Source organism: Bolinopsis microptera, chromosome 12, assembly GCF_026151205.1.
Source record: "Bolinopsis microptera isolate Bmic1 chromosome 12, MBARI_Bmic_1.0, whole genome shotgun sequence".
Taxonomy (NCBI): Eukaryota; Metazoa; Ctenophora; class Tentaculata; order Lobata; family Bolinopsidae; genus Bolinopsis; species Bolinopsis microptera.
In genome coordinates this window covers 13,405,127-13,419,470 of record NC_087083.1, presented here as the reverse complement: position 1 = coordinate 13,419,470, position 14,344 = coordinate 13,405,127, and the positions used below count along the sequence as shown (strand labels likewise).

General features: G+C 37.7%; 3 protein-coding genes across 3 annotated transcripts in view; 2 read left to right on the top strand and 1 right to left on the bottom strand.

The window, feature by feature from the left end:
* Positions 1–2,817, bottom strand: part of LOC134824370 (2-oxoisovalerate dehydrogenase subunit alpha, mitochondrial-like) — a 33,606-nt gene extending 30,789 nt beyond the window's left edge. The window contains exons 1-4 of the mRNA XM_063836266.1: positions 2,685–2,817; positions 2,344–2,456; positions 1,951–2,098; positions 1,604–1,725 (exon numbers count right to left, since the gene is read on the bottom strand). Of these exons, the coding sequence (XP_063692336.1) occupies positions 1,604–1,725; positions 1,951–2,098; positions 2,344–2,456; positions 2,685–2,778 (477 nt within the window). The 5' untranslated portion in view covers positions 2,779–2,817. The remainder of the gene's footprint in view (positions 1–1,603; positions 1,726–1,950; positions 2,099–2,343; positions 2,457–2,684) is intronic.
* LOC134824371 (uncharacterized) overlaps positions 1–14,344 on the top strand; it is an 89,199-nt gene that overhangs the window by 54,196 nt on the left and 20,659 nt on the right. The window lies entirely within an intron of this gene.
* LOC134823928 (uncharacterized) lies at positions 10,241–12,245 on the top strand. Its single transcript, XM_063835525.1, has 4 exons — positions 10,241–10,312; positions 10,933–11,110; positions 11,306–11,542; positions 11,947–12,245. Exons 1-4 carry the CDS (start codon positions 10,241–10,243, stop codon positions 12,243–12,245), a joined length of 786 nt encoding a protein of 261 aa, XP_063691595.1.

Genomic DNA, 14,344 nt, shown 5'->3' with positions numbered 1-14,344 from the left:
CCAAGAATGCTCAAACGTTGGCAGGGACAAAAGGAAATCGCAGCATGTACGGAATCGCGATTTTTCCCATTATTTGCGACAAATTTTATGTATAGTTTAATGTATAGTCTGTTAAAATTCGCAGTATCGCAATTTTTGGCCAAAATAATCGCGAAATCCTTTTGTCCCTGCTGTGTAAAGAGCAGTTTCACTACATACGGATCATCCAGCAACTGGGGGTACGTCTGGAGGGACCATGGGGGCTAACTCTCATGTATCTATCTGGGAGCCTCGAGCAACCTCTGCTAGCGAGCAGTCCGTGAGGGGCTTTGGAGCTGTATCGAACTACAACTATTTCCCCTCCTCTCCATACTTCTTAAACAAGGAGTTCCTCTCTTATTGGGCCGAGAAACCTATATCAAAGATCATCATGTACAGTGTGAACTACGACTTGGACGCGGAAAGACAACAAACTGCACCGGTAAAGATGAGCCCTTCAATCATCACAAACGAATCTCAAGAGCCACAGACAATGTCTAGAACCCTCTCCTACTCTGTAGCAAAAGAGAAGTCCTTTACGTTCAGCCAGGCTATTCAGCTTGGAATTGCAGTTGAAATCACAGCAGGATCTCCACTCATTAAGATAGAACAGAAAACAGAATCAGCGCTTTGACCACATCCACCTTTGAAACTGGTGATACTACCACTGAAACTTCCACGGACAGCATCACCATTAATGTGGCAGTACCAGATGACTGGCTGGATCCAAGGTACCGAGTACAAAGCTGACATCCCTTACACTGCCACCATCAAGAAGTTTTTTTCGACGGAACCACGGCCTTGGCTACAATCTCTGGGGTCTACAAGGGAGTGGCTATAAGTGAAATCAAGGTCACTTATGGTGAAATCGAGTCCCTTGATTAATTTCTGTCTTTCGTTTTAAGTTTTGCATTTGAAAAACAATACGAATCTTCTTTCGATGTTGATAAAATTGAAAATAAAAATAAAAAGAGGTGCGAAAATACATGGCAAAATAAGTAGAATATAAGTTAGTTATATGTAGTTACTATACTACTGTTATTACTGTTACTACTGCAGTTACTACTGTAGGTTCAGATCCGGAAAACAATCATGGAAACAGTGAAACTGACCAGTTGCAGTTTCAATTCTGATCAGCAGCAGTTGTATTGAAAATCAGTTCATACATAATGGAATAGAGGTCTAATCATGTGATACCTGATAGTGTTCATTTTAGCACAGTAAATTCCCATGGGGAGTATTTTCAAGGACATATTATAAGATCAAATTACAGACATCTTACTCAATAAAAACGCACTGTTAGCGAATGAACCTTCGACTAAGAGGGCAGAGGCTAAGGCCAAGGAAGTTGGATGATATTAGTTTATTCAAAATATGCTAAACCTGATGCGATTAACAATCAAAAAATGTTTAACTAAATAGTAAATTACCAGTTTAATGTAAAGACAAGTATTTCAGTATAAATTAGGATCTATATTATTATTATATGCCAGCACTCAGCCTGTTATGTTTATCATGTTCTGTTCCATGCAATTACTGTAAATATTGAAGCTGTTCACTGTAAATGTTCTGACAGCTGAAATACCTTATGTGTGCTAAAGCACTGATGCATGACATCTTGCAAAGTGAAGCCTCTCCACAAGAAAACGCCAACCTCTCGATATTGAGTGAACACTGTATCCACATCTTGCAGTGCTGCAGCACTACCTGTACAATACAAGACAACAGATTTGATCTCTACATGCACGTTTAGAATAGAATAATGCAAATAATTCATATCCTTACTGATTGTATTTTCTTAAAAGTCGATATGAGCCAATATCATTTTCAATATAGGGTAAGTTACAAGGTTGTGTGTATTGTGAAATAAATAACAATCACTAAACTGTATTCTTAAAAACAAATGAAAATACTTCAAGTAACTGTACATACCTACAACCGCAGCTTCTTCCCCTGAGCAAGTCATGTAGAATGATACTCGGCCTTGACGTTGTGACTGGAGCAATATCTTATCCATTTTGCTGAGAAGAGCCATGCTCCTGTAAATCTTGACAAGCTCCTCGTCTGATAATTTTGGTGCCTGGAATATTGAGTTATTACAAAGATACAATCAGCTGTGCTATATTACTGATTCTAATCAGACCTTGGCCAATATTTTCAGATAAAAGTATCAAGTAGTGGTATCTCACTTTATTCATTCGGAATTAACAATCCAATACCTCATAAGATATAACCCCTCAATTCCCTTGTAGCTTTTGCCATGCATCAGATGCAGAAGCAACATGGATATTGAATATTTATCATTCCAAAAACTAACTAACTTACATCATCTGTCTTGATATTCCCATGATTGTCAAGAACACGAAATGTAGGAAAAGCAGGCTGCTCAAGAGGATTTAGATACTTAAGTTCATGTGTGAAGTTTGTCTTCTTTGACCCTGATTGAAAACTATTAAGGAATTACTCTTCATCAGCAATCAATACAAAATATTTTCTGAGACATGATTCAGATAGAAAAAATTCACCCAGAACACGTAAGAGTTTAATGTGAATAAAGAATCAAATAAATCAAGACCAAATAAACAATAATTATTAGCAGTAAGTAATATAACGCTAGCAGTACATAATACTAGTAGTTATATATAACTGTTTTGAGTAAAACTGACCTGTGAATTTGGCTCTTTCATCCGTGTGTGAAATGCTAGAACTAGCAAACCTTGTACAGCTTCTCTTGAGTTTATGAACTAGTCGGAGAGTCATTTCCCACAAGCTTTTTAATTGAAGTTAAGCCATTTTCCTAATCATAATGAAGTTTAAAGTATCAACCATCAGAACTATTTTGGCTTACATTGGCCTCCCTTAATTGGGTAGGGGAAGGCCAAGGAACCACACTTCTACTTGGCCAATCAATGCAATTTCACTAAGTTTCACAATTCAAAGCAGCAAGCTCAAAGGAGGCTGCAGCTTAAGAAATTTGTTTGGAGTTGATATCACAAGCTTGTTAAAAAAGAAACATTTTCCGATTTACTTTAAAAGAGTTCAATGACGTGCAACTCTTAATTTCTAAAGGCAGCTTATTCCATAATTGAGGGCCTATGTTCTGAAACGATTTTTTTCTCTAAGCACCCTTGGTTCTATTCAGTCAAATAGATAAGATGATTATACAGTAAAACTCGATTTACCATGCCCCGGTTTACCGCAAATCCGGATTTACCGCAAATCCGAATTCACCGCAAACCCTGATTTGCCACAGCTTTTTCCATTCTCCCAAAAGTTGATGTGTCTCGACCAAAATTGAACTGGAAATCGTACAATCGTTCATGAGGCTACTCACGATATTTTAACGAAGTAAGACACTATCGTTTATGAGCTTGTTATTCTCTTTCAAAAGTATTCCTAGTCATTTATATACAAACATATATAATTAGATGTTGATTCTTAATACATTCAAGAAAACAACAATTTCAAGAAAACGAATTGCAAACGGTTTGATCTCGATTCATGAAATTTAAAAGAAGTTGTGTGTCTAATTGGTGTGCTTTCTGTGGGGATGTAAACTGCGCCTTCATAAATTTATAAACAAGAAGCAATAACTTGTACCTCTGAATATTATAACTTTAACAGGCAGCCAATGAAGGTCTTCCAAATTATCCACTCTGTCCTAGTTGACCATGTTTAAAAGTCCTATTAATTCTTTAGTTACTACGGCAAAATTCATCAACAAATAATTGCTGTAATATTCACAATTCAGGTTCAGGTCCGGAGTGATTCCAAAGTAAAGACATTGTAATAGTTCAATTTGAAGATCAGACAATGATGCTTTCAACAACAAGCTTAAACTGAGCTTTATTTGAAAAATACTTTCTTTTGATTGAATTTGATTCTAAAGCAGTATTTTTAAGGCGCATTTTATATCTCTACCGAGCACATTACATTTTTAATGCGTATGAAATTTACTGGGCGGCGCTCAGCCTGTTATTCCACCGAATCTTTATTCGTTTATGAACATAATTGACCACTATTAAATATGGTCTGGAAAATATTTGAAACAAATATTTTACGAGTATCATCCGTTAACATGGTCAATTTAATTTAATTTATGACAGTACACATGAGCGTTGATTCACGATGTCAATCCTTCGCATCTCGCCGATTTGCATACCATGTACCACATACTCAATAGGCTAATATTAAATACTAGTGGACTCTATGCAGCTCCCTTTGTTAAAAGCAGACAGTGCTTTCTGAGGTGCCCCCATGGTGTCTCAAACAAAAAGAAACCTATAAATGTTGGTTATAAGTTAATTTTTAAAATCTTTCTTTTGTTAATTCTTTTCTCATGTTACCAGTCGGCAGTCCTATATTTTATCATGAAATTTTCTGGGATGACTAATTGAAACACTGCTTAATATTTAAAGTATTATATCTTAATAGTGGTGTTCTTTAACTTCAATTTATTATTATTACTAAGCTTAGAAGTTACGGCGCTGTTCTGAACTTTAAGTAGTCCGATCTCATAAAACATTTTATTTCAGGATAAGGGAAAGCAGCGGATTAGAAAGCTAACCATCAAAGGTACGAAGTGTGAGGCAGAGATACGACTGTATGAATACAGAGTTTATACAAATAACCGGGTAATAATTTCTTTACTGATCTGTAAAAACAACACACTTATTTGTTAGATACGTGCTATTTTATCTTATTTAGTAGTAGAAGTAATATTAATAAACCCGCGATGGGGAGTATCGAGAGTATACAAATCAATTTATATCATTTTAATCATAATATATCGAAAATATCAAAAGCGACAAGAGAAACGCCATTGTTTGACATGAGGAGAGTGAGGGCTCCTCAAACAAACAAAAAAACTGCATTAATTAAAATTTAATTCCTCCTGTAACGTCTTCAATAATAATAATAAATTTGCAGTTTATATTAGTATCAAGGCGGTAGAATTCCAAGAATTTTATTAGCACGCACTGCGCACGTAATTGAGTAAATATTTGTGTAGATTAGTTTAAGCGTGGCAGTGAAAATTAAAAAATGGCAGTGACTGACTCAACTGCGCTGTGCTTTGCTGTCGAGATGTGTAGTGAAGTTGGTAGACTCGGGGCTCACAGACGTAACCTCCTACACCTCCTGAAGGTTGACCTCTGGAAGCGTTTCATCTTGCTGGAGTCGTATGATGATATTCTTCATTTGAGAGAACTTGCTAGTAACCGTGGTTATTGGAGTAAATTGTTCGACTTTATACTTGAGTACAAGTCAATTTGACTTTTGGGACATATAATCTTACAAAGGATCACGTTTAGGTTCTAAATTATTTTAGGATTGTTGACATTTGTAAGATTGACATGTTTGATAATAAAGTGACTGACTAAAAGATGCTTTATCGCAGTTCATTTTATTTGATGGCAATGTTGTTTGGACTTAACTCGAACAGATGGTATAGTTTCTTTGTAATTCTGTTACGAGCTGTAGAAAACGACGTTCTTTTCAGCGGCAAGTTTTTGTTTATCGAGTAAATAATAAATATCGTTGTTCCTAAACGAATTAATGAACTTATCCTGTAACTTTAAAGGGAAGGATTTTATTTATTTCGTTCTGAATCCTAATAATCGTTACCTTGAATGTGAGAGAGGCTATAATCGTTAATCGTTATCAAGGTAATGAGTTTGATTTCAAAATACTGTGGATTCCTCCTTTTTTACGTGTCTGCCATCTGCAAAAAAAAACATATATTGGGATGTATCTCTTACATTTGCAAGATCGTTTATGTAATCAATAGTCAATAACTAGACAATAATATTGAACAACATCGGACCAAGAATGGATGACACGTAGTCAAGCTAACATTAACGATTTTAAATCCAATAGTGGACGAAGACGGCCAGGTAGCGTAGTTGGTTGATCATCGGATTTGTAATCGTGAGATTGCGAGTTCGAATCCCACTGCCTGCCTAGTCGTGGGGTGAGCGTCGTTGACGCTCTGCTAAGGATCCCGAGTGGTCTATGTAGCCCCACGGTTCACTCAGCCGAATTCTCGAGAAATCGGGTGTGAGGGTTAAATGAGGAGCTGTGCTTGATCAACACAGCGAAGCCTCGGGCGAAGAAAGTGTGGCATAGTGCCTTAACCGTCGCTGGCCTTAGGAACGATCCTTCGGCTTCTTGTAAAGCTCTTCCTTGAAAGTGCTGGTTTACATTGTAATGCAGGTAATGCCGAAGTAAAATAACAAAGGTGGTCGACTCATTCGATAGCCTTGTTGCGTCGCAACGAATCCTCATAAGATAAGATAAGATAAGATAAGACACTACAAGACGTATTATATGATTATAATAGTAGACCAATTTTAATTTTAAATTTAAACCAAAGAAATGTACAAATTTCGAGAGAATGGAACGCAGACATGCCCATAGTCATTTCTACGTAACTTACAATAATTGTAATAGTAATAACACTTTACCAGGTTCCTAAAGGAGCTACCAGGGCGCAGAGAGCGGATGCAATAGCAGCAGTGAGGGAAAGTGCTGAAGACACATCCGAATTTGAGCTTCACACTGTGGTTTATCAAACATGCAGAAACCACAACCACAAAATTGTTCCACAACGGAACGCTATATCATCTGGTTTGTTCTGTCATAAACACTATTATACTATATACCTCTTTCTACCTCCTTCCTACGTCCATAACTTCAACCCTCCGGCCTCCAATTGTTTGTGCATCCTTAGGCTTACTATCACAACAATCTGTTTAACTTACCCCTTCTTTTTATTGATAGCATATCTATTATTAAATGAATTGATAATTATTTTACTGCAATTGTTGTTACTATGATTTATAAAAGAGTTGTCCTTAAATTTCAAAATTGCAGAGGACACGGAATTCCTTACAAAAATAACCAGCATCGGAGTAGTAGGAGACTCGACCCTGACTGCGCAGATGAATTACCAGGCTCAGTTAGGAGCAACAAGTTCGGTTATCTCCTCCTTTGATGTGCAAACTGTTGCCAACAAAAGACGAAAGATTCAACACAGGAAACGTAAGTTCTGTTTAATTACATCTCCGTGCCGGGTGGGCGACAGTTGACCCCCGACAATTGACCCCCGAGGGTGGGGGGCAATTGTCGGGGTCGATTGTTGGGGGTCAATTGTTGCGGTACCCTCCGTGCCGTACAGTTCTGTTTTGTACGGCGGTTTCACGCCGTAGTGTCTCGGATCCGGTAGAATTATATTAAACATTGAAATAGTCATGTAGTTTTTTTCTTGATACTTAAAATTTAAGTAGAAAAAGTCTGTATGTACTGCTTGTCTTGATGCTCTAATTGCTAAAAGTGTTACAAGCAAGAAATGTGATATGGCATTCATTTCTCTAAAATGAATTTAATGCAATTTTGAAAATTAATTATGCGTAAATCTGTCAGCTGGACTGGAAGGAGATATGAAACGTTTAGAAGAAATTGTTGAAAAAGAAAGGGAAAACAAAGACAGCCTAATCTTTGTTCGGTACCCGACAGAGGAGAATCGTGAATTTGGATTTCTGTATCAAAGTGGTGAGTACTTTGTGCTAAATATCGTTCACTGACCATTAAACAACAATTTGGTGTTTTTATTCTTCTGATTCTTTTAAATCTTGCAATTGCTATTTTTTTTCGGTAAACTTAATGCTATTTCAGCATTTATGAAGCACTTACTGTCCGTGTATGGCAGTATGACGGTTTATTTAGATGCAACACATAATGTGTGTGACTTAGCAGATATCTCGCTGTTTATTTTGGCTGTCAGAACCAACTGCGGCTTTCAGGTATTAACAAAAATGTTATCAATTTTATTTATAACTCCGTTATTATAAGTCTATTCGTTCGATTCAGCGAGTGAATGAAATCACAATAAGAATGTAATCGTGAACATTTCAGCCAGTGGCTGTGTGGCTCTCCAGTAAAGAGGAAGGTTCTAACATAGCAGAGTACTTGCAAATGCTGAAAGATGCCAACCCAAATTGGTCACCGCGATTCGCGATGTGCGACAATTGCGGAGCAGAATTCGATGCTTTTTTGAGTGTTTTCCCAGCAAACTCGAGTGAGTTGAAATACGAAATCTCACAATTGATAAATTGGGTTAAGTCTGATAGTATTCAGGGGTCATCAATTCAATTTACTGTGAGGTACTCTTCAGCCCTGACACAACTAAGAATCTTTTTTTACATAGCCATTTTATATTTATATGTCTGGTTAAATTAGCATTATCACGACTAGCGTTATTCATTTCACTGTGTCGTTGCAGGTGAAAACTATGGAGGAGTAAAGTGTCTCATTTGTACTTTCCATTTACTCCAGGTAAAATTCACTACACTGCTACTAGTTATTTAATTTGCCAGTCCCTGTTTGCTTATTATGATAACTTAAACAATAATCTCAGAATGTGTGTTTTCTGGGTGTGCTTGCGTGTGTAATTTCCGAGCGGCTTAATCAAGAAAACGGTAAGAATTACGGGGCTCGCTCTCTATCCGATAACTGCATATGTAGCTGCATAAGTAATAACCATTATTGGGTTAACGCGGTAAGATTCGCTGTCATGTTCTTCTTTTGACGTGGTAGCCTATGAACGTGTTAGAGTCTGTTAAGTGTTAAGAGTCCTAGGGTTACACGAGACATGGTAGCCTGTGAGCGTGTTAGAGTCTATTAAGAGTTGGAGTCCTAGGGTTACACGAGACATGGTAGCATGTGAGCGTGTTAGAGTCTGTTAAGAGTTAGAGTCATAGGTTTACACGAGACGTGGTAGCCTGTGAGCGTGTTCAATCCTGGGGTTACAAGAGACGTGGTAGGTTGTGAACGTGTTAAATCCTAGGGGTTACACGAGACGTGGTAGCCTGTGAACGTGTTAGAGTCTGTTCAGTGTTAGAGTCCTAGGGTTACACGAGACGTGGTTGCCTGTGAGCGTGTCAAATTCTGGGGTTACACGAGACATGGTAGCCTGTGAGCGTGTAGACTGTAGACCGCTCCTCTATCCTTGTTTTAAGTCTGATCCAAAACGAAATCCTAGGGTTCACGAACGTGGAAGCCTGTGAGCGTGTCAAATCCTGGGGTTAAACGAGATGTGGGAGCCTGTGAGTGTGTTAGTTTCCTGCGGAAGGTGTTATTTCCCTGTGGGAAAAGCGGTTATGTTGCGGTTCTAAGGTTAATAGAGGCTATTAGAGCCTTTCCTTGGTTGTAGAGATTGCTAATCCCTTCCTTTGCATAGGTTAGAAACACCCATGCACCTCCCGTTCGTGCCACCCACCCCACACCGCGTGGAGGTTCGGTGAGGTTTTCGTGGGGCTCTATGTCATGTTATACTTTAATCTTATTAGGGGAGGGAGCACTGTTTGGGGTATGTTTGAACTGCAGAGAGAGTTCATACTTTCATACGACAATGTTATGCGTGTTTTCAAATATAATAGACAGGACGTGTGGTGTGGAGTTAAAAAGGGTTAATTTCTAAACCGATAAAAAATGGAAAGCGGTTCAAGACGGGAGTGATGAGGTGTAATAGCCGGTGTTCGGACCTTAAGATCTTGGAATGTGGTGCCTAATAATGACTTAATTATCCACGAGAATGAACTGATTATGAGATTATTGTTTAAGATACTATTGGATACGCGGGACACTCCGAATAGAATTGCTCACATAATGCGGGTTTTGAATCAACGGGTAATTACTTCTACCCTTTTTAACTGCGGCAGTTAAAAATATAATATACACAATTATCTTCTATTATTAACCTAATTCCCCCAATCCCCATATCTTACGTCGTTAATTTTAGGCTTGGAGAAAGTGGATTTATAAGAGTGACAACAACGTTCACCCTAATCAGCGAGAAGCAGATCTCGACCTACTTCGAGATATCCTGTATGCCAAAGATTGGTTATAAATACAAAGAAAGGTCGATGAGCTGAAGAAAAAAGCATCACCACAAGTCAAGCGGTATTACATGTCAACCTACGATCCTATAATAGAAGTAAGTTTACTCTCCTGGAACAGTTCTGATTTGCTGTCAAAATAAACCAGTTACCAGAGATTGTGGCAGTAGTCCTTCACTCTTTAACAATAGCTTAGGTTTTAAGGAAGAACTTATACATCTTCAATAAATTTTATGCAATTTAAATAATCAATTTCAAAGAGATGGGCATTGCGCTATCGAACAAAAAGGATAGATAAAAGCAACACGAACAACGGTGTTGAGATTATGAACAAGGTGTTCAAATATAGCAGCGAGGGGAAAAGAGGAAAAGTCATCCCAGTGCCAGAAATGATAACGGTGGGTTATACTTATGGTGCCTCTACCTTTTCAGCTGAACATGATATTTTATTGAATTGGTTCAAATAAATTGAAATTGATTGGATTGGTTTTTATGTATGTATATTTTTAAGGTCTGAACTGATTAACAATTTTGAAGTTTAGATATTTTTCCAATACAAGCTTACGACTGGAATTGTTTGGCTGAACACGTAATACGGGCGCAATGTCCCCCTTTCCTATTATCTCGTTCTTCTTCGTTTGATCGAAGTTGTCTGACTAGATATTGATGGCCTAATACTAACATGCTTGTTTGACAGATTTTTGTCTATCAGACATTGTAACGATAAATAGTTGTGGACTGTGGTTAGCACTTCAACCTCGCTGCGTTGTCAAATACCACGAATCACCTACATCATAAATCTGATGTTTGTTTTGTTAAAATGTAGTGCAAAACCTCTTTGGGTTTGCCGTTTTCTCCTCTATAATCATCCCCGAGGCCAGAACACAATGATACATGCGTATTCGGGGAGTACCTAGACCTAGATAATGAACCATCTCTCTGAAGTAGAGTCCTTCTTGGTGATCTTGTAGCTCTTCTGGGTAATTTCAGTTCTTTCTTTAATACTTTACTTCTTCAGCTACTTCTGCGAGACTTTCTGAGGAAGAAAAAAGAATCATATAAAGTGGAGAACTTCTCCAACGAGGAGAAAATGAAAGAGCCGACGAGTAATGTACCCAGTTACATGGTGGAGGCACCAAAACTTCTCTGGGATTGGTGGAAAAAGGAGAGAAAACTTCGACTGAAATACGATAAGGGTGAGTTAAAAGTTTCAAACCCGCTTAAAAAGTTAAAACGACGACACTAACTTGGTGCTATATTTCTACATTATATGTGTAAGGCAAATTTCTGGAGAATCGAGTATTTTTTTGTAATAATTTGAATTATGAAGCGACAAAATATTATGTGTTCTCTCTTGGTTTGATTTTTTGAATAACAGCCAGTAATTTTAGAAGGTAAACGGTCAAGCAAAGTGTGCAAGGTCGTTGATGGAGTATTCCATGTGAAATCCTCTCACCGGTCTGAGCCACACCAACTGAACATCAGAGGACCAACTTGCACCTGCAGAAACTTCAGCAGGACCCACTTCCCCTGCAGACATATTTTTCAAGTTATCGATGATGGTTTAATGAAATGGGAGGACCTACCTGAAGATTACAGAAACATACCGTTCTTCGTAAAAGATAAAGGTCTGTTAAATTGATCTGTATACATGTTTACAATCCAATTTGAATAGACAAGACAAAATTGAGGTTTATAAACTCGTTCATGTGCTATGGCCGTGCGTCCGCGTCGATGTAGGAGGTGTGGAGCCTGCTAGTAGAGAAAATATGAAGTTTCCAACAGTAAATATTATTATCAATATCAAAGGCAGGGTATTACTTCGACCTCCGAGGCGAGGTATCCGTGTGGACCCTGGTTGTTATCAGGGTTGGAAAGACAAAGATAATTTTGTCTGTTAAAGTGGGTTATCACTCTCTGCCATCAGAGTCATAAATCACATCTCCGCAGGGTTTGCCAGGTTTTCCCTAATATTGCTTTGCTTCCAATTCTTATAATAATCAAAATATAAAATCCGATATTATTTTTGCAGGAAGTGATATTGGGATATGGCCAGCTGATGCAGATGTAAACAAATGCTGCGATTATCCAGCATCAGAAGATGAGGATGAAGAAGTAGAAGATGATGAGGTTGGAGAAAATGGGGATAAAAGAAAGAAGAAACGGGACATAGACTATAAAGGAGATTGGCGGGAGCTTTCAAACAGAATAACTTCCTTCATTAATGATCCCGAGTTTGACGTGATGGACGATGATGTCCGTGCATTATGTTTAAAGAAACTGTCAGATACCGCCAATGATGTGGCATCCTATATTTACAAAAGAAACTAATATAGATACGATTATATTTGATACGATTATATTAAATACGATTATATTTGATAATATATTACTTTAAAAGCCGTGCAGCATTTTAGATATTAGATATTAAACTAACCATAATATGATATTCTCCGTCTAACTATTCGATCTGTCTCCTCCCACTATTCAATCTGTCTCAACGTTCATTCTCTGTTTAACTATTCAATCTCTGTCTCAGTGTTCATTTTCTTGTTTAACTATTCAATCTTTGTCTCAGCGTTAATTCTCTGTCTCGACATTCATTATCCGTCTACGTCTCACTATTCAATCTGTCCTCAATGTTCATTCTCTGTCTCGACGTTCATTCTCCGTCTCACTATTCAATCCGTCTCAACGTGTATTATCTGTTGAACTATTCAATCTCTTTCTCAGTGATCATTCGTTGTTTAACTATTAAATCACTGTTCATTCCTGTCTCGACGTTAATTCTCTGTCTCACTATTCAATATCTGTCTCACTGTTCATTCTCTGTCTCGACGTTCATTCTCCGTCTCACTATTCATCTGTCGCAACGTTCATTATCTGTTTAACTGTTCAATATCTGTCTCACTGTTCATTTTCTTGTTTAACTATTCTATCTTTGTCTCAGCGTTCATTCTCTGTCTTGACATTCATTATCCGTCTCACTATTCAATCTGTTTCAATGTTCATTCTCTGTCTCGACGTTCATTTTCCGTCTCACTATTCAATCTGTCTCAATGTTCATTCTCTGTCCCGACGTTCATTCTCCGTCTCACTATTCAATCTGTCTCAATGTTCATTATCTGTTTAACTATTCAATCTCTGTCTCACTGTTCATTTTCTTGTTTAACTGTTCAATCTTTGTCTCAGCGTTCATTCTCTGTCTCGACATTCATTATCCGTCTCACTATTCAATCTGTCTCAATGTTCATTCTCTGTCTCGACGTTCATTCTCCGTCTCACTATTCAATCTGTCTCGACGTTCATTATCTGATTAACTATTCAATCTCTTTCTCAGTGATCATTCTCTGTTTAACTATTAAATCACTGTTCATTCCTGTCTCGACGTTAATTCTCCGTCTCATTGTTCAATCTCTGCATCAGTGTTCATTCTCTATTTTAGAGTTAATTCCCTGTCTTACCTTTCAATCTTTCTCGGTGTTCATTCTCTGTCTCACTGTTCAATTTCTGTCTCACTGCCCATTCTCTGTCTCGCTGTTCAATCTTCGTGTTTCTTTCCAGGTGTTACAGTGACAAGGAGACCGAATGATATTGTTGTAAAACAAAAAGCTTGTCCGCTTTAGTTATAGTGATATTAAAACATATACAACACCATGTATTATGAAATTTTAGATTTTGTTACAAAATATGGACAGTGAATTTGATGTTGGAGTTGGACTTTCTGTTCCATTTGTACCGCGGAACAATATTTGACAAAAGTCGATTATCTTGAGATCCTACTGATAAATTTTCTTTAAACTTTCCAGATAGTTGTATGGCTATGAGACGGATATTCTGTGCGATTTTGGGCGAATTTCTATGTGCTAAACCTGAGATATGACTTCAAACACAAGAAAATATCTCAAAATGGCGGTTTCTAGCGGAACGCAGGCACATATTTCGAGATCCTACTGATAAATTTTCTTTAAACTTTCCAGATAGTTGTATGGCTATGAAACGGATATTCTGTGCGATTTTGGGCGAATTCTATGCGCCAAACCTGAGATATGACTTCAAACACAAGAAATATCTCAAAATGGCGGTTTCTAGCGGAACGCAGGCACATATTTCGAGATCCTACTGATAAATTTTCTTTAAACTTTCCAGATAGTTGTATGGCTGTGAGACGGATATTATGTGCGATTTTGGGCGAATTTCTATGTGCCAAACCTGAGATATGACTTCAAACACAAGAAAATATCTCAAATTGGCGCGTTCTAGCGGAACACAGGCACATATTTCGAGGTCCTACTGATAAATTTTCTTCAAATTTTCCAGATAGTTGTATGGCTATGAGACAAATAATCTGAGCAAGTTTGGGCGAATTTCTATGTGCCAAAATTGAGATATGACTTCAAACTCATGAAAACATCTCAAATTGGAGGTTT

What these genes read in the sequence shown, in the direction of transcription:
- LOC134823928 (XM_063835525.1), top strand. Translation starts at nt 10,241, where the DNA reads ATGAACAAGGTGTTCAAATATAGCAGCGAGGGGAAAAGAGGAAAAGTC. An exon ending in CAGTGCCAGAAATGATAACG is followed by an intron (nt 10,313 to 10,932) that starts GTGGGTTATACT and finishes TTACTTCTTCAG; the next exon opens with CTACTTCTGCGAGACTTTCT. An exon ending in GTTCTTCGTAAAAGATAAAG is followed by an intron (nt 11,543 to 11,946) that starts GTCTGTTAAATT and finishes TTATTTTTGCAG; the next exon opens with GAAGTGATATTGGGATATGG.